Source organism: Anguilla rostrata, chromosome 5 (genome assembly GCF_018555375.3).
Source record: "Anguilla rostrata isolate EN2019 chromosome 5, ASM1855537v3, whole genome shotgun sequence".
Classification (NCBI taxonomy): domain Eukaryota; kingdom Metazoa; phylum Chordata; class Actinopteri; order Anguilliformes; family Anguillidae; genus Anguilla; species Anguilla rostrata.
In genome coordinates this window covers 59,338,640-59,355,490 of record NC_057937.1, presented here as the reverse complement: position 1 = coordinate 59,355,490, position 16,851 = coordinate 59,338,640, and the positions used below count along the sequence as shown (strand labels likewise).

Sequence of the window (16,851 nt, the reverse complement as noted above, 5' to 3'; positions counted from 1 at the left end):
TGGTAACACAGATGCAAACGCGTAGATCGGAGATAAAATTTAGGCCTATATGGTGTCTGCATGTAGATATGGGGCTATATATGTTTTAGCCTGCTTCAAGCTACTTTTATCATCCTTTTTTATCAGTGTCTTCTGTTACAGCCTCTCAGTAACAATTAAAGGGCTTCTCTCCTCTGAGTTATTGGTGAAAGGGCTGAACTCACACAGGCCATATCAGAGGCAAATGGAGAGATTGCTGGTTTGCTTGTGGTCAGTGTTTCTAGTGCCTCGGTTGCAGTAGCGTACTCTCACCATACAGATGGCGCTGTAACTCTGTGTTAAAGAAGCTACTCCACCCCCACCCACACCCACCCCGCAGATTCCGCTGAGACACGTTTGGCTTGTTGCCTGGGTTACAGCGTGGCCTAAACACTGTTTGTGTATAACGCGCACGTTACGCTGGCCCGTCTTATCGCAGTGAAGATTGTTGTGACAGGAGTGTGGCTGTGTGCTGTTTGAGTGCTAAAGCGCTGAGCCGCGTCTCCGTGTGTGTGTGTGTGTGTGTGTGTGTGTGTGTGTGTGTGTGTGAGGGGTCGTGGGGTGTTGCGCTCGTGTGTCTGTTTGCGGGCGTGCGTGTGTGGAGTGTGAGCTTTATTTTGCTTCGCTTTGCATGTTGTATTCACTCATTTTTGTCTGTGTTTTATTTTTTTGTAAGTTGTTGTGTGCTGGGAGCTACTATAAAATGATTTTGATTGTCATGAGTTTTTGTGTTGTTTTGAGAGGTAAGGTGTAGTTTGTGGTCTTGTGGTTACTGGAGTGTGTGTTTGGGTGTTGTTGTGAGTGTAGTGTGGTGTGTGTGTGGGGATGAACGCAGACTTGACTAGCGCTGTGTGTGTTAGCGGGTCTGTGTGAGAACGCGCGTTTCTTTGCTGCTTTGCATCGCTCGTTCACCCATTGTTATTTTTGTTTGTATAAACATTTGTGCCAGTGTCTGGGAAAAAGCATATAAATAGATTGGTAATTTAATGAAGCTTTGGTTGTTTTGTAATTGGCAGCTCACCTGGTACGTTGTGTTGAGGTCTTGCTGCAGCTTACCTGGAGTTGTGTTGGGGTCATTGCTGCAGCTTACCTGGAGTTGTGTTGGGGTCTTTGCTGCAGCTTACCTGGAGTTGTGTTGGGGTCATTGCTGCAGCTTACCTGGAGTTGTGTTGGGGTCATTGCTGCAGCTTACCTGGAGTTGTGTTGGGGTCATTGCTGTAGTTTATCTGAAGTTTTGTTGGGGTCATTGCTGTAGTTTAGCTGGAGTTCTGTTGGGGGTCATTGTTAAGTTTAGCTGTTGTTTTATTGGGGTCGTTGCTGTAGCTTACCTGGAGCTTTGCTGAGGTCTTTGTTGTTGGAGTCACCTGGGGCCATGTCTGTAGGACTTGCTTGGAGTTGATAACTGGAGCGGTTGTTTGCATGTTATTTGGACTGGTGTCATAATTCACCGGAGGTTGAGCAAACAGGTGATGTGACAGCCCACAGTGGAAAGGGTACAGGGGGCTAAGGTGTGTGTGTGTGCGTGCGTGCGCGCGCGTGTGTGTGTGTGCGTGTGTGTGCGTGTGTGTGCGTGCGTGTGCGTGTGCGTGTGTGTGTGTGCGTGTGCGTGCGTGTGCCAGCGTGGGCATACGTTTCACTGACAGCCGCTCATTTCTGGTAATGAGTGTGGTCATCAAGTGGTGCAAAAAGATGATTTCTCAGAGGTGCTTATGGGAGTTGAAGTCCAGTGATGAACGAATGCACTACATCCCATTAGAGACTGCTCTTTAATGCCTGTTGGCCTGTGGCCCGGGTGCACTGTAATGGATGCTGTTCGTGATGCTGTGCTTATGGGCGCAGTGTAAAGGTCGATGCTGTGCGTGATGCTGTGCTCATGGGCGCAGTGTAAAGGACGATGCCGCACGCGACGCTGTGCTTACCTGTGCGCAGGTGCCAACAGCTACGCCATGATCCGCGTGCTGAGCCTGAGCGCGGCCGAACGCACGCTGCTCAAGGGCTTCGTGGGCGGAGTCACCGACCTGGCCTTCGCGCACCTGGACTCCACCCAGCTGGCCTGCATGGACGAGGCCGGCAACCTCTTCGTCTGGCAGCTCACCAGCCGCGACGGCAAGATCCTGTATCCTCCTCTTCCTCGCCATCAGGGGGGGGGGGGGGGTTCCGCTCCACTCCGTGTCCTGCGGAGGGATCATTTGGTTTAGGATTCCATAGACAACCTCAGAAGTTACGTGTCTCGATCCTTGTTGTATCAGCGCCATGTAGCGACGTTTGGACGCGAGGTCATACGTAATCACAGGCAGCAGACGGCTTGTATAGAGTTACACAAACGATTCAACTTTACATGATCCTTATACAGTGGAACCTGAAGCAGATGCAGGTAAGTGATTGCTCGGGTACACAGGGTGTACCCAGGGAATCGAACGGGACCTGAGACCGCTCACTCAGAATCGGGGGTCTGTAGCCCTGGTCCTGGAGCGCTGCTGGGTCTGCTGCTTTTTATCAGTCCGCAGAACTTCATAGATGAATTAAAGCTGATTCCTCAGTTAATTCACCTCGAGTGGTTCCCTGGGTCTGATTTTTTTTGGAAAACTGTTTTGAAGGTGAAACCTGATTATCCTATTCTGTGGCCCTCCTGGGCAAGAGCTTCAGACCCCAGCAGTAGGCCTCTGTGTAGCAGCTGAAAGCGTTTTACGCGTTTGTGTGTGTGTGAGAGAGAGTGTGTGTGTGTGTGTGTGTGTGTGTGTGTGTGAGAGAGTGTGAGAGAGTGTGTGTGTGTGTGTGTGTGTGTGAGAGAGAGAGTGAGAGTGTGTGTGTGTGTGTGTGTGTGTGTGTGTGTCTGTCTGTCTGTCTGTCTGTGTCTGTCTGTGTCTGTGTCTGTCTGTGTGTGTGCGTGTGGATGCGCTGTGTCCCATTTGAGCTTCCCCCATTCCCCCTGCGCAGAGTTTCAGTCTGTCTCTCTCTGCGTCTCTCTCTCTCTATTCACGCAGTCTGTCTCCCTCTGCATCTCTCTCTCTCTCTCTATTCACGCAGTCTGTCTCTCTCTGCATCTCTCTCTCTCTCTCTCTTTATTCACGCAGTCTGTCTCTCTCTGCGTCTCTCTCTCTCTCTCTATTCACGCAGTCTGTTCACAGGGCCGTTTTTTACACTGGCACTCAGCAGGCCGAGCGCTTCCTCTTCACGCCCCTCCTCTGCCCTCATTGGCCCAATTAAATCCGTTCCCCTCTCGGTCTGTGGAGAGGGGCCTGCTCAGACCGCGCGGGCCAGTTCAGCGCTTTCTTTTCCCCCCGGTTTGTAAACAGCAGATTGTTTTTTTACTGTGGACAGCTGCAGAGCCAAGTCTTCAGACGTAATCTGGTGGAGAAAAATACCAGCTGTGCGGCAGAACACATCTCCAGGTTTTTTTTTGTTGTTCCTGTAATAATTAAATGCTTTAGGTATTGTGTTAGTGGTTTGGAATAAATCAGTTCATCAGTTGCTGAAATGAACTGGAAGATGGAAGGAGGAGAAAGCGAAGGGAAGCTCAGGCCTTAAAACACGTTGTGTGTCGCTCCCCTTTAAAATATCAGTTATTGAGGCTGAGTGGCGTAGCCAGGCCAAGGCCTTGTTTGCTTATTGCATTGATATGGTTTGTAGTCTGCAATCAAGACCTGTCAGTGCCACTTCTGATTGGTCGGGAATCCCATTGTGCGGCACGTCATTGGCTGCGGCATGGCCCAAGGGTTTTTCAGTCTGTGCGTTGTTCCCTGTTCATAGTGTTGTTGGGGTCTGGTGGCGGTCGCCAAAAGAGGCGATGGGTTGGCGGGTTTGCCCGCGGTGTGCCGAGCGGCTGGGACGCTGCCGTGATTGGCTAGCGCGGTCAGCGGCGGTTTTATCAGGAGTAAAAGGAGCGGAGGGGGGGGAAAAGGCGTCGATGAGTCACGCTGCGTGTGGACAGTAGGAGATGTGCTCGAGTCCTTGACTCCCCCCCGCGCTCAGTGATGAGGTCGTCGTGCACATCCGGCGGCCGGAGGACACGCCCCTCAACTCCAACCGGAGGCTGATCTGGTGCCCCTTCATCCCGGAGGAGAACGAGGAGAACCCGGAGGACGCCTGCCAGACTCTGGCCCTGCTCCACGAGGACAGGGTACGCTGTCAATGCTGGGAGTCATCCCGCACACCAGGGGGCGCTGTTCGTTACATTACATTACAGGCATTTAGCAGACGCTCTTAACCAGGGCAAGTTGACATGGCATTTTACATTGCATCCATTTATACAGGTGGACATATACTGAAGCAATGCAGGTTAAGCACCTTGCTCAAGGGTAGAACGGCAGTGTCCTACCCAGGAATCGAACCTATGACCTTTACCTTACAAGACCAGTTCCTTACCCATTATACTACACTGCCACCCTTGTGTTCTGTTAGAAATCATTTCAGTGCTTGGAGTCATTCCATACACCAGGGGGAGGTATTCTGTACAAGATGATGTCAGTGCTGGAAGTCTTCCCTTCCACCAGGGGGAGCTGTTCTTTTAGAACTCTGCACACTGTGGTAGCCCTCCTAACGGCGGCCTGCTCCTCCTGCAGGCGGAGGTGTGGGATTTGGACATCCTCAGAGCCAACAGCAGCACCTGGCCCGTGGACGCCACGGACCTGACAGACGGCTTCATCACCGTCAGGGGCCACTCTGCGGTAGGCCCGGCTGATCGTGTGTGTGTGTGTGTGTGTGTGTGTGTGTGTGTGTGTGTGTGTGTGTGTGTGTGTGCGTGTGTGTGTGTGTGGGTGTGTGCGTGGTGTGTGCTGCGCGTGTGTGTGTCTTGTGTGTGCGTGCGTGTGTGTGTGTGTTATTTGTGTGTGCGTGTGTGTGTGTGTGTGTGTGCGTTGCGTGTTTTGTGTGTGTGTGGTGAGGATGTGTTGTGTTGTGTGCGTCTGGTGTGTGTGTGTGTGTGCGCGCGTGTGTGTGTGTGTGCATGCGCGTGTGTGTGTGTGTGCGATGTGTGTGTGTGTGCGCGTGTGTGTGCATGCGCGTGTGTGTGCGTGTGAGTGTGTGTGTGTGTGCGCGTGTGTGTGCATGCGCGTGTGTGTGTGCGTGTGTGCGTGTGTGTATTTAATGATGTAATGCTAAAGACGCTGTTTCTGCATGAATGCGTGAGTGTTGGCGTGTGTGTTTTTAAAGATGTAATGGTGTACGAGGCTGTATCTGCATAAGCGTGCGTGCTCAGTCACGTGTTGGGACGGGGGGTGTTAAAGAGGCTGTGTGTGAGACTCCTGTTCTCTCCGTCTCCAGCGCATCAGTGAAGGGGCCCTGTCTCCAGACGGGACGGTCCTGGCCACAGCCAGTCACGACGGCTACATCAAGTTCTGGCAAATCTACATCGAAGGACAGGACCAGCCCAGGTACGCGCACACACACACGCACACGCACCCATGTACGCACACACACTCACACACACTCATGCACACACAAGCACCCATGTACGCACACACACAAACACACACACACACACGCACCCATGTACGCACACACACAAACACACACACTCACACTCAGCATGTGGTTCCTGTGCGTGTGCAGGTTTTTAAATACCTGGAAGCTTTGCATACTCACTTCCCGGGCGAGGGAACAGGGCAACGTAAACAAAAGCTGTGTCCCTTTTCTGGGATTCAAACCCGTAACCCCACTCTATAGCTCTGTCTGCTGCAGAGTCTGGCTTTTTCTTTGTGCGCTCTGTCGGGGGCACGCGGGGGCGTGGAGCGTGGAGTTTTCTTTTGCAGCGCGTAATGAAAGTGCTGTCGCCTATCCTCTTTGGAGGAAAGGATGTAATTAAAATGGTGTCTGTCTCTCTGTCTCTCTGTCTCTCCCCCTCCCAAACCCATTCCAGGTGCCTGCACGAGTGGAAGCCCCACAGCGGGAAGCCTTTGTCCTGCCTCCTGTTCTGCGACAACCACAAGAAGCAGGACCCGGAGTGAGTACCCACAATGCACCTCTGCTGCCTCGCTCTACTGAGCGCGTGCGGCGGGGAGAGGCTGGGCTGTATGCTTGCTGATGAGAGACCCCCCCGGGCCTAAAACTGCAGAATTATAAATGGGAAGACCTCGCCCCTGATTTTTTTGCCTCTGTTACTCTGTAATTGCAGGAATCCCCAGAACAGGGAATCGTATATTTAAAGAGGTTTCCTACATGTTCATTTTAATTTCAGGAGTTTCTTTTTTTTTTTCAAGTTAGTTTTTAATCAGACTCTGGGTGGAGTAGCCCCACAGAGGGTATTAGGTGTTCTAACTGTTCTGTTTTAAACCCTCTAACCGCAGCGTTCCTTTCTGGCGGTTCCTGATCACCGGAGCGGATCAGAACCGCGAGCTGAAGATGTGGTGCACAGTGTCATGGACCTGCCTGCAGACCGTCAGGTACGATCTAGAAACTTCTGTACCTCTCTCTCTCTCTTCCCTTCCCTCCCTCTCTCCCTTTCTCTGTTCCTTTCCCTCCCTCCCTCTCTGTTTCCTTCTCTCTGCCTTTCTTTGTTCATCTCCCTCCCTGTCTTCCTCTCTCTCGTGCTCTTTCTCCCTTTCTCTCTACCACTCCCTCCTCTCTCTCTCACTCTCTCTCTATCCCTCCCCCACCCTCTCTTCACCCTCAGTAATGTGATTTGCAGAATGTTCTGGAGAAGCCCCGGTCCCCCGATAGGCAGTTCTTTATGTTTTCTGTGGGTGTCGGGACGAGGGGAATAAAACAAACATTAGCAGAACAGCGGAGCGACAGATGGACAGATTCACAGAAACGTGATGCGGATGAACTCTCTCTCTCTGCCTGCTGTGTCTGCTCCTTTCCGGAACTTTCTGAGAACATGGAGCGGGAGACAGCGGAATCGGTCAGAGTAAAGACCGCTACGTCTCCTTAACGACCGATACGTCTCCTTAACAACTGCTACGTCTCCTTAACGACCGCTACGTCTCCTTAACGACCGATACGTCTCCTTAACGACCGCTACGCCTCCTTAACAACTGCTACATCTCCTTAACGACCGCTACGTCTCCTTAACGACCGCTACGTCTCCTTAACGACAGTTACATTTCCTTAACGACCGCTACGACTGTAATGGCTGCTCCTCAACGCTAACTGTTGGAGGGAAAAACTCTTGCCGTGGTTTTGTGCACTTTGTAGTGGGCGGAGTTAGGCTGCTGTCAGTCAAAACACTTTGCTTCCCATTGCAAGACTAAGATGGGATAAAATTAGGGGGTCGCTGGGTACGTCACAGTTCCAGTCCACCTTTGAGGTTCAAGGAGCCTCCGTCTCCTGTCATGGAAAAACAAACAGCGCTACAGACTGATCCCCCCACACCCCCACCCTGGTCAGCCTGATTTGGGGAACGTGGGAGGTTTTGTCCGGGTGTAGTGTGAGAACGCAGCTCTGTTTCCTGGGAGCGTCTGTGTTCAGGCGTCTGTGTTCAGGCGTTTCACGGTTACCGTGTCAACGTGTGTTAACTTCCTGTTACCGCTCTCTCTCCAGGTTCTCCCCAGACCCCTTCAACTCGTCCGTGATGCCCAGCCTGAAGGCCAGCCTGGACCTGTCGGCCGATTACCTCATCCTCAGTGACGTGCAGAGGAAGGTGAGAGGTCAGAGGTCACGGTGCTGACCCGCTGCATACTGCATACTACATACTATATACCTGCGTACTAGCATTCAGCATACTTAAGTATGTGAGTAAAAAGTATGATGGCTTTATGGGCATCCTACGTCGTCATAGAAACGTGCCACTTGCTTTCAGCACTTTGTGCATTTATGACGGCAGCTAGTTGACTTAGGAAAACTGGAAAAGATTTGAAAGGTAAATATAACCCATTGGTTTTAACTGCTTTCTGCTAAGCACTGTGAAAGGTCAGGCAGACATTTACATCGCTCAGGTTTTTCGCTACTTTGGCTTGATTCACTTGTGTGGTGGCTTGGGTTGTGAACCATCGCAATGCATTGTGGGATACTCATGCCAGCATAGTGTCCATGCTATGATATTTCACCAGGTGTAGTAGTATCCTGGATGTAATGGCGGTCTTGTCCCAATTTTTATCCCATATTTGTCCCAAATTTTTATCAGTGGTACTGTCTGACTGGACAGGTGTTCTGAGTTTGGGTCCCCGCAGGCACACGCTGGTTTCGGGGTGAGGGGCTGGGTAGAGTGACCCTGTACGGGACCCTGCAGGCACACGCTGGTTTCGGGGTGAGGGGCTGGGTAGAGTGACTCTGTACGGGACCCTGCAGGCACACGCTGGTTTCGGGGTGAGGGGCTGGGTAGAGTGACCCTGTACGGGACCCTGCAGGCACACGCTGGTTTCGGGGTGAGGGCTGGGTAGAGTGATGTTGGACAGGACCCTGCAGGCACACGCTGGTTTCGGGGTGAGGTGCTGGGTATACTGACCCTGTGCGGGACCCCGCAGGCACACGCTGGTTTCGGGGTGAGGTGCTGGGTATACTGACCCTGTGCGGGACCCCGCAGGCACACGCTGGTTTTCGGGGTGAGGTGCTGGGCAGGCTGACCCCGTGCGGGACCCCCCCTCTTGCAGGTCCTGTACGTGATGGAGCTTCGGCAGGACCAGGAGAAGGGGCGAGCCGGGTTCACGGCCGTGTCCGAGTTCCTGCTCACGCACCCCGTGCTCAGCTTCGGCATCCAGGACGTGAGCCGCTGCCGCCTGCGCCACACCGAAGTGCTTCCCCCCGAGGAGGAGAGCGAGAGCATGACCACAGGTGGGTTCCGCCCCCTCAGATTCATGCTGCGCTGATGACCACTAAGGGACACACGCGCACAGACACACACACACACACACACGCGCACACACGCACACACGCACACAGACACACACACACACCACATACAGCACCCACCACGCACTACACGCACACACCACCATGCACCACACACACACACATACCAGCCATACACAGCCACACACACACATGCATCACACCACACACACCAACCCACGGCCATGACACCCACACACCACAGGCATACATACATTCCACACACACGGCATACATACGCACAGACCCCTCACACACACACGACACAGCCCACGCACATACACACCACACCACGATCACACACACCACAGCACCATGCCCCACACACACACACACACACACAGTCACACACACACACTCCAGAGAGGAGAATCTGACTGGAGACTACGATGCTGTAAGGTTTCTGTTCTGATGTCTTGTCCTTTTCCTGTGTGATGTTTCAGAAGGAAGTCAGGGCCCAGTGGAGTCTAAAGCAGGCGTCCAGATCAAGCTCTACTGCGTCCACACAAAGTGCGTCACTTCCTGCTGCTCGGGGGGGCTTTGGAGCTTTGCAGTTTCTGTTAAGCTGTCTGGGAGCTGTAGTCATTATCAGTAACTGTCAGTACCAGGCGCATTACCTATAGAACTACAAGCATCAGCTGTAATGCGCGCTGTAATCTTGCTGGTCTCCGGTAAGCTGTTTATTGGATGTGGAACCAATGCTGTCAGCATTTATTCTAGTACTGCCGATATTACCGCTGCTCGTTAGTGCTCGTAGTAATAATGCATTTGTTAGTCCTGGTGTGTTTTATATAATGCGGTATTGGCTTTGGTGCTTGTTATGCTATCAGTGAAAGTCACAGTAAATGGCTTTTTACAGAAAGTTGTGTAATAGTCTATCCCAGCCTCTATGATGTGACTGCCGTCTGCATGAAGTTCCACAGCAGAGGGAGCGTCTGCCTCCTTAACCCCTTAATCCCCCCCCTACCCCTCCCCCCCCCCAGGTCCCTCCAGGACGTGCAGATCTGGTTCCAGCCACAGTCGGGCGCAGGGAGCACCCTGGTCCTGCCGCAGGCCACCTCCCAGGACGACTTTGGTGAGTCCTGATTCCCCCACCCCCTCCCCCCCGCACCCCCGGTACCGATGTGGGGGGGACACACCGAATTATCGCTGTTTAAAATGCGATCTCTGTGTCTGCTAGCCCATAAGGCCTGGGCGTGCGCTGCGTGCCTGTGCAGGGCTCTGACCTGCTCCCAGCTGAGGAGCATTTGCTCCCCGAAAGTCCGTGTGCGCTCTCTGGGAAAATAACTCAGGAGCCTCATCCGCTAACTGGGCTGCGTTAGCGCCTCCTACTGGACGTTTCAGCTCAGGAGCCTCATCCGCTAACTGGGATGCGTTAGCGCCTCCTACTGGACGTTTCAGCTCAGGAGCCCGTGGGCTCCTTGGAGACAACGTTAGCGTGGAGCACTGCAGTGGCAGACCCACAGAGCTTTACAGTTTCCCTGCATCATCACGGGTGTGAGGCTGAATTAGTGCTGTTTGGGTTTAACCCTGTGGGGGTTTTTAAACCACCCCCCCCCCCCCCCCGGGTCACCCATCGCACCGGCCGGCTTTGCTTTTTGCTGCAGCCAATCACCCGATCGATTCGGGTTCCTGAAAACGCGTTGGAGGTTTTTTTTTTTTTCCAGGGTTTTTTTTTTTTCTTCCTTCCTTGAACTCAGCAGCATAATGCAGATTTGGCGCGCTGCCATTGGCTCCCTCTCTGAAGTCTGGATGAAACAAATGGCTGTTTCAGGAAGCAGATGTCCGCACTTTCTGCAGTTTGGACCCCGCTGATTTCACCTGCCCAGAACATAATTTTAAAGTTTTAAAAATATAGCCTCCTTCTAACGGAGCGTCCCATATCGCACGTTGCGGAAAATGAAAAGCGTTATTAGATCAGACTTAATGCCCAGGAATGTGGCTATGGGAAATGTAGTCTTTATGGGTTTAAGAGAGTAAATCATCCTTGTGTGTGTGTGTGTGTGATCCTGCAGCTTTCTCAGATCACCTGACGGACGTGAGCGTGGAGGGCCTGGGCTCGGATAAGGAGTCGGGCCGCAGTTCCCAGAATGACCTGCAGGGGATGCCGGCCCTGCCGGCCCCGGCTGACTTCCTGTCCCCCATCAGCGAGTCCAAGCCCAAACTCATGACCCCCGACGCCTTCATGACCCCCAGTGCTTCGGTACGGCCTTCTCTCCCCCCACCCCCCCCCCCTACTCCCAACTGTCTTAGACCCTCCCACCACCCCCCACCACTTCTTTAGCACCCCCTACCCCCCCACCGCCCCCCACTCCCAACTCTCTGTAGCACCCCCACCCCCCCCCCACCCCCACCTCTTTATCACCTCTCCCTCCCACCCCTACCTCTTTAGCAGCAGCACCCCCCCCCCCCACCCTCCCACGCTACTGCTACCAGTAATGGATCATTAGCTTCTTCTGAAACGGCCAATCCCTGCCAAACCCTGTTCCTGGAGATCTGCCATCCCGCAGGTTTTTGTCTCGGCCCTAATTTGGCGCACCTGCTCCTGCTCGTTAACGGCTCGATGAGAGCTCTAGCGGTTGAGAGATGTGGGGCTTTGTTAGGGTTGGAATAAAAAAATACTTACAGGACAGCAGATCTCCAGGAACAGGGTTTAGCAGCCTTGCCCTAAACTCTGGTTGGCTGATCTGCGAAATGAAGTCTGGCACATGATCAGAGGGAAGTGGAGAGTTGGAGGCCTGGGTTTGATCTAATCTGCCCAGCTGTAAATGGTGTGAAATGATATTGTTGGCTTGCTGATAATTCTCCTGCTTTATTTTAATCTCTGTTAATATTGTGTTAAACTCTTAGCTGTCAAATTCTTTGCACAAGTTTTCTTGTGCTTGTGCTGTTTCTCTTTTACTTTCTCACAGTGTATCCCTCTCACCATTTTCATTCTCTCCATCCCTCCTTCCCTCTTCCGCTCCCTCTCTTTCTCTCCTTCTCTCGTCCGCCCTCTTCCTCTCCCCCTCTCTGTCTTTCTCTCTTCCCCCCTCCCTCTTTCCCGCTCCCTCCCTCTCTCTGTCTCTCTCCCCCTTCCTCCCCCCTTTCTCTCCCTCTCTCTCTCCCTATCCCTCTCTCTCCCTCTCTCTCCCCTCCTCTATCCATCTCTCCCTCCCCCCTCTCCCTCTCTCTCCCTCCCTATCCCTCTCTCCCTCTCTCTCTCTCCCCTCCCCCTCTCTCTCTTTCCCTATCCCTCCCTCCCTCTCTCTCCCTCCTCTATCCCTCTTTCTCCCCTCTCCCTCCTCATCCCTCTTCTCCCTCCTCTCCCCCTTCTCCCCTCCTCTCTCCCTCTCTCCCCCTCCTCTCCTCTCCTCCTCTCCCTCTCTCCCCCCTCCCTATCCCTCCCCTCCCTCTCTCCCTCCCTATCCCTCCCCCTCTCCCTCTCTCTCCTCTCCCTCTCCTCCCTCCTCTATCCCTCTCTCTCTCTCTCCATCCTCCCCTCCTCTCTCTCTCTCCCCCTCAGATCCCAGCCTCTCCCGGCAGCAGTGCCAGCAGTCTCACTGTGGTGACGGCCATGAGCAGCAACTCAGACAGCGGCGGGGCCAGGTGGGTCATGTGACCTCGAACAGGAAGATGGGGCGGGACGGGTGTAGAGGAGTCAGATTTAGGTTTTCTCAGTGTTACTGCTGGTCGAGCTGAAGCGTGGGGGGTGTGTCCTGTGCCTGTGCAGGGGCGGAGACGAGCTGATCCAGAGCCCCAAAATCTCCCTGGATTCCAGCAGCAGCACCATGACGCTGAGCTCCACCCCCTCCGGCAGCTCCCGCACCAGCACCATGCTGATCCCCGGCCTGGGAGACCAGCTGCCTGTCAATAACCTGCAGGTACCGCCCACAGACACGCCCACAGCCTGCAGGTACCGCCCACAGACACGCCCACAGCCTGTCAATAACCTGCAGGTACCGCCCACAGACACTCCCACAGCCTGCAGGTACCGCCCACAGACACGCCCACAGCCTGCAGGTACCGCCCACAGACACGCCCACAGCCTGCAGGTACCCCCCACAGACAGCCACGACACGCCCACAGCCTGTCAATAACCTGCAGGTACCGCCACAGACACCGCAAGCCTGCAGGTACCCGCCCACAGACACGCCCACAGCCTGTCAATAACCTGCAGGTACCGCCCACAGACACGCCCACAGCCTGCAGGTACCGCCCACAGACACGCCCACAGCCTGCAGGTACCGCCCACAGACACGCCCACAGCCTGCAGGTACCGCCCACAGACACGCCCACAGCCTGCAGGTACCGCCCACTGACACGCCCACATACACGCCCACAGAGCTTACACAACAGCACCAAGCCTGTTCATAACCTACAGATACACAGCCATGCCCACAACACACCTACTCCACAGACACGCCAGCTCACAGATCTGTTTCTCTCTCTCCCTCTCTCTGTCTCTGTCTCTCTCTCTCCATCTCTCTCTCTCCCTCCCCCTCTCCCCCTCCTTCTCTCTCTCCCTCCACCCTCTCCCTCCTCTCTCTCCCTCTCCCTCTCTCCCTCCATCTCTCTCCCCCTCACTCTCTTCTCCTCTCTCTCTCTCCCTCCCCCTCTCCCCCTCCTTCTCTCTCTGTCTCTGTCTCTCTCTCCATCTCTCTCTCCCCCTCTCCCCCTCCTTCTCTCTCAGACGCTGTCCTCTCCGAACCCGCCCCTCTCGCTGGACCTGCAGGTGATCGAGCCGCTCCTCGTTCCCCAGTCCTCCCCCACCCGGGAGCGCTCTCCGGACGTCATCTCCTCCGCCTCCACCGCCATGTCCCAGGACATCCCCGAGATCGCCTCGGAGACGCTGCAGCGCGGGCTGGGCGCGGCGTCGGGCGCCTCGTCGCTGTCGTCGGGCGCGGCGGCGGCGGCGGCGGGGGGGGCGGAGCCTCACGCGGACAGCATGGCGTCGGCGGCGACCGCCCTCCACCTGCTCTCGCCCCGGAACCGGAACGGCTCGGACCCGGCCCGCCTGTCGCTGGAGCTGGGCGGCGCCGGCGAGGGCGAGCGCCTCCGCTCCACCCCCTCCCTGCTGGAGGCCGCCCTGTCGCAGGAGAGCGCAGCCGCCGCAGCCGCCTGCGCAGACGGCGCCGTCAGCCAGCCCTGGCCCGCCGCCCCCGACATCACCCGGGAAACACGCAACAGCCTGAGAGACAACAGCCTGGTGGAGTGGTGAGAGAAACAAGCGTGTGTGTGTGTGTGTGTGCGCAAACGCTTAAATATACACACACACATATAAATATGCAAAACCGTACACACAAACACGTACATATACACAGTAATGCAAATATACACAAACGCATACATACACACACATAAATATACACAAATGCGTGAGTAAACGCACTCACATAAATGTACACAGACAAGTAAATATACACAAACATACACAAACACGTAAATTTACACTCATATACATAATATGTAACAAACATGTAAATACACCCACATACACAAACCCTCCCGTGTTTACGGATTTGTGTATGTGGGTGTATTTACATGTTTGTGGGGTTTGGGCTGGCAGTCCCCTGGCTCAGGCTCTCCACAGTTACTGCTCTGATGATTCACAGCTCTGTGAGGAAGTTGCTTGGGGAGTTCCTGGGCGAGGTGGAATTGCTCAGAATGTGATTGGAGCAGATGGCTGGGGTCTGTAATGGTTTTGGAGGGGGCTCTGGGTCTCCTGCTGGTGGGGGTGGGGTGGGTGGGGGGGCTCTGGGTCTCCTGCAGGGGGGAGGGGGCGGGGGGCAGAGGGGGGGCCGAGGCGTGGGCTGACTACTGTTCTGTGTCTCAGCTGCAGGGAGGATTTGAAGGAGAAGCACAAGTCTTCCCCCTACCACAGACACACCTACAGCCTGCCCCACAACGACAGCCAGGACGCCAGCGCGGAGCAGAGGTGAGATACGCACACACGCACACACGCACGCACACGCACACACACATGCGCACACACACACACACGCGCACACACACGCAGACACATACACTCACACACACTCACACACGCACTCTCTTTAGCACCCCCTACCCCCCCACATACACGCGTGCATGCACACACACACACACACACACATACATGCTCACACACACACACACACACACACACACATGCTCGCACACACACACACACACACACACACACACACACGCACGCACACACACGCACACACACACACAGGCGGCTCCTCCTCCTGAGGTTAACGGCCCGTCTCCGATGTCGCCTCCTTCCCCGGGGGGGCGTGCAGTGACCATGACGACGAGGTGGCGAGTTTGGCGTCCTCCACGGGGAACTGCGGCTCCAGGTCGTCCCACCGCCTGCCCGTGAAGGACTGGAAGGTCTCGCCCCGCGCCTCCCCCAAACTGAAGAGGAAGAGCAAAAAGGACGATGGGTGGGTGCTAACAAATCACTCCTTTTTTTTTTTTGGTGGGGGGGGCACAGACTTTGATTTTCGTGAATGCGATTGCTCACGTAACCAACTGTAGCTGCTTGCAGGCAATCTGTCCCGTGAGTGGAAGATCTTGGTAGTGAAAGGTGATCTCATGTTTGTTTTTTGGGTTGTTCCCTTGCAGAGATTCGTCGCAGTCCCGGCACCCCGAACACCAGGTACGTTCGCTTCCTGGTTACGGGGAATCATGCAGGTCTGCCAGCCCCTCTGTTAAAGGCACCTGCGCACTGGAAGTCAGGGTAAAGCCCTGTGTGAACAGAGCCGAATTATTGAGGGCAGTTCCACCTCAGCACCTGCGGTTTACGCTCTCAATTTAAGGCGAAGGGGAGTTTCTCCTTCCTTGTTTATAATATCGCATTTCCTGTGAATTAAAAAAAGATTTGTCCAGGTAAGTCTGACAGAGGTAGAAATTTATGGAGCCCTTGAAGTCAACACCTGGATCTGTAGTTTTTTCATCAGGGTTCACCTTTGAGCACCTGTAGATTCCCTACTTGTTCTCAGTCAGTTTTAAACACAGGTGTGGTTAGCAGTCCCATAAACAGCCTTGGATTAGTGCATCTTTGCCCCACCCTGAGCAGATGGAACACCCCTCACTCTGCACTGTCGCCCCCTTGTGGCGATCATTAACACTGCGTGTCTGTAGTTCTGGTGTGCGAGGATGGAACACCCCTCCCTCTGCGTTGTCGCCCCCATGTGGCAGGGCGTTAACACTGGGTCTCTAGTTGTGCTGTGCGCTGATGAGCCCGGAGCTGCGCTGTCGCCCCCTTGTGGTGGGCGTTAACACTGCGTGTCTGTGGTTCTGGTGTGCACAGGTGGAACACACTGTCGCCCCCTTGTGGCGGGCGTTAACACTGCGTGTCTGTGGTTCTGGTGTGCACAGGTGGAACACACTGTCGCCCCCTTGTGGCGGGCGTTAACACTGCGTGTCTCTGGTTCTGGTGTGCGCAGGTGGAACACACTGTCGCCCCCTTGTGGCGGGCGTTAACACTGCGTGTCTGTGCTTCTGGTGTGCGCAGGCGGAACACACTGTCGCCCCCTTGTGGGGCGCAACACGCGTGTCTGTGGTTCTGGTGTGCGCAGGTGGAACACACTGTCGCCCCCTTGTGGCGGGCGTTAACACTGCGTGTCTGTGCTTCTGGTGTGCGCAGGCGGAACACACTGTCGCCCCCTTGTGGCGGGGCGTTAACACTGCGTGTCTCTGGTTCTGGTTCTGCGCAGATGAGCCCGGAGCTGCAGGGGGAGCTGCTCATGCTCCTGAGGAGCCAGCAGAGGGAGCTGGCCGAGCTGCAGCAGAGCCAGCTGGACCTGCTGCACCGGCTCACCGGACACATGGACTCCGTGCAGAGCTCCATCATGGCCCACGTGGAGCAGGCCATCATCGCCCAGCAGGAGCAGGACCGTATCCTACCACCAGGGGGCGCCGCGGCTCGCTCACGGGACCCGGGCTGCGCCCAACGCAGTGATTTATCATCGCCTGCATTTGAAAGGCATTTCAGATACGTGCATTTTATAGGCGGCTTCAAATGCATGCATTTGAAAGGTTTCGAATTCATTTGAAATGCATGCATTTTTAAAGACTTCAAATGCATTTCAAGTGCAC

General features: G+C 54.8%; 1 protein-coding gene across 2 annotated transcripts in view; it reads left to right on the top strand.

Annotated features, from left to right (window-relative positions):
• edc4 (enhancer of mRNA decapping 4) overlaps positions 1 to 16,851 on the top strand; it is a 30,204-nt gene that overhangs the window by 3,932 nt on the left and 9,421 nt on the right. Inside the window, exons 5-22 of one of the 2 annotated variants that reach the window (XM_064337443.1) lie at positions 1,948 to 2,134; positions 3,991 to 4,138; positions 4,581 to 4,685; positions 5,281 to 5,390; positions 5,876 to 5,959; positions 6,303 to 6,398; positions 7,498 to 7,597; positions 8,547 to 8,727; positions 9,228 to 9,294; positions 9,768 to 9,859; positions 10,800 to 10,987; positions 12,290 to 12,372; positions 12,497 to 12,647; positions 13,457 to 13,980; positions 14,606 to 14,701; positions 15,051 to 15,194; positions 15,376 to 15,409; positions 16,470 to 16,650. In XM_064337443.1, coding sequence (XP_064193513.1) covers positions 1,948 to 2,134; positions 3,991 to 4,138; positions 4,581 to 4,685; positions 5,281 to 5,390; positions 5,876 to 5,959; positions 6,303 to 6,398; positions 7,498 to 7,597; positions 8,547 to 8,727; positions 9,228 to 9,294; positions 9,768 to 9,859; positions 10,800 to 10,987; positions 12,290 to 12,372; positions 12,497 to 12,647; positions 13,457 to 13,980; positions 14,606 to 14,701; positions 15,051 to 15,194; positions 15,376 to 15,409; positions 16,470 to 16,650 — 2,571 coding nt within the window. Of the gene's footprint in view, positions 1 to 1,947; positions 2,135 to 3,990; positions 4,139 to 4,580; positions 4,686 to 5,280; positions 5,391 to 5,875; positions 5,960 to 6,302; positions 6,399 to 7,497; positions 7,598 to 8,546; positions 8,728 to 9,227; positions 9,295 to 9,767; positions 9,860 to 10,799; positions 10,988 to 12,289; positions 12,373 to 12,496; positions 12,648 to 13,456; positions 13,981 to 14,599; positions 14,702 to 15,050; positions 15,195 to 15,375; positions 15,410 to 16,469; positions 16,651 to 16,851 lie in introns of both variants that reach the window. The other variant, XM_064337442.1, reaches the window with a different exon arrangement.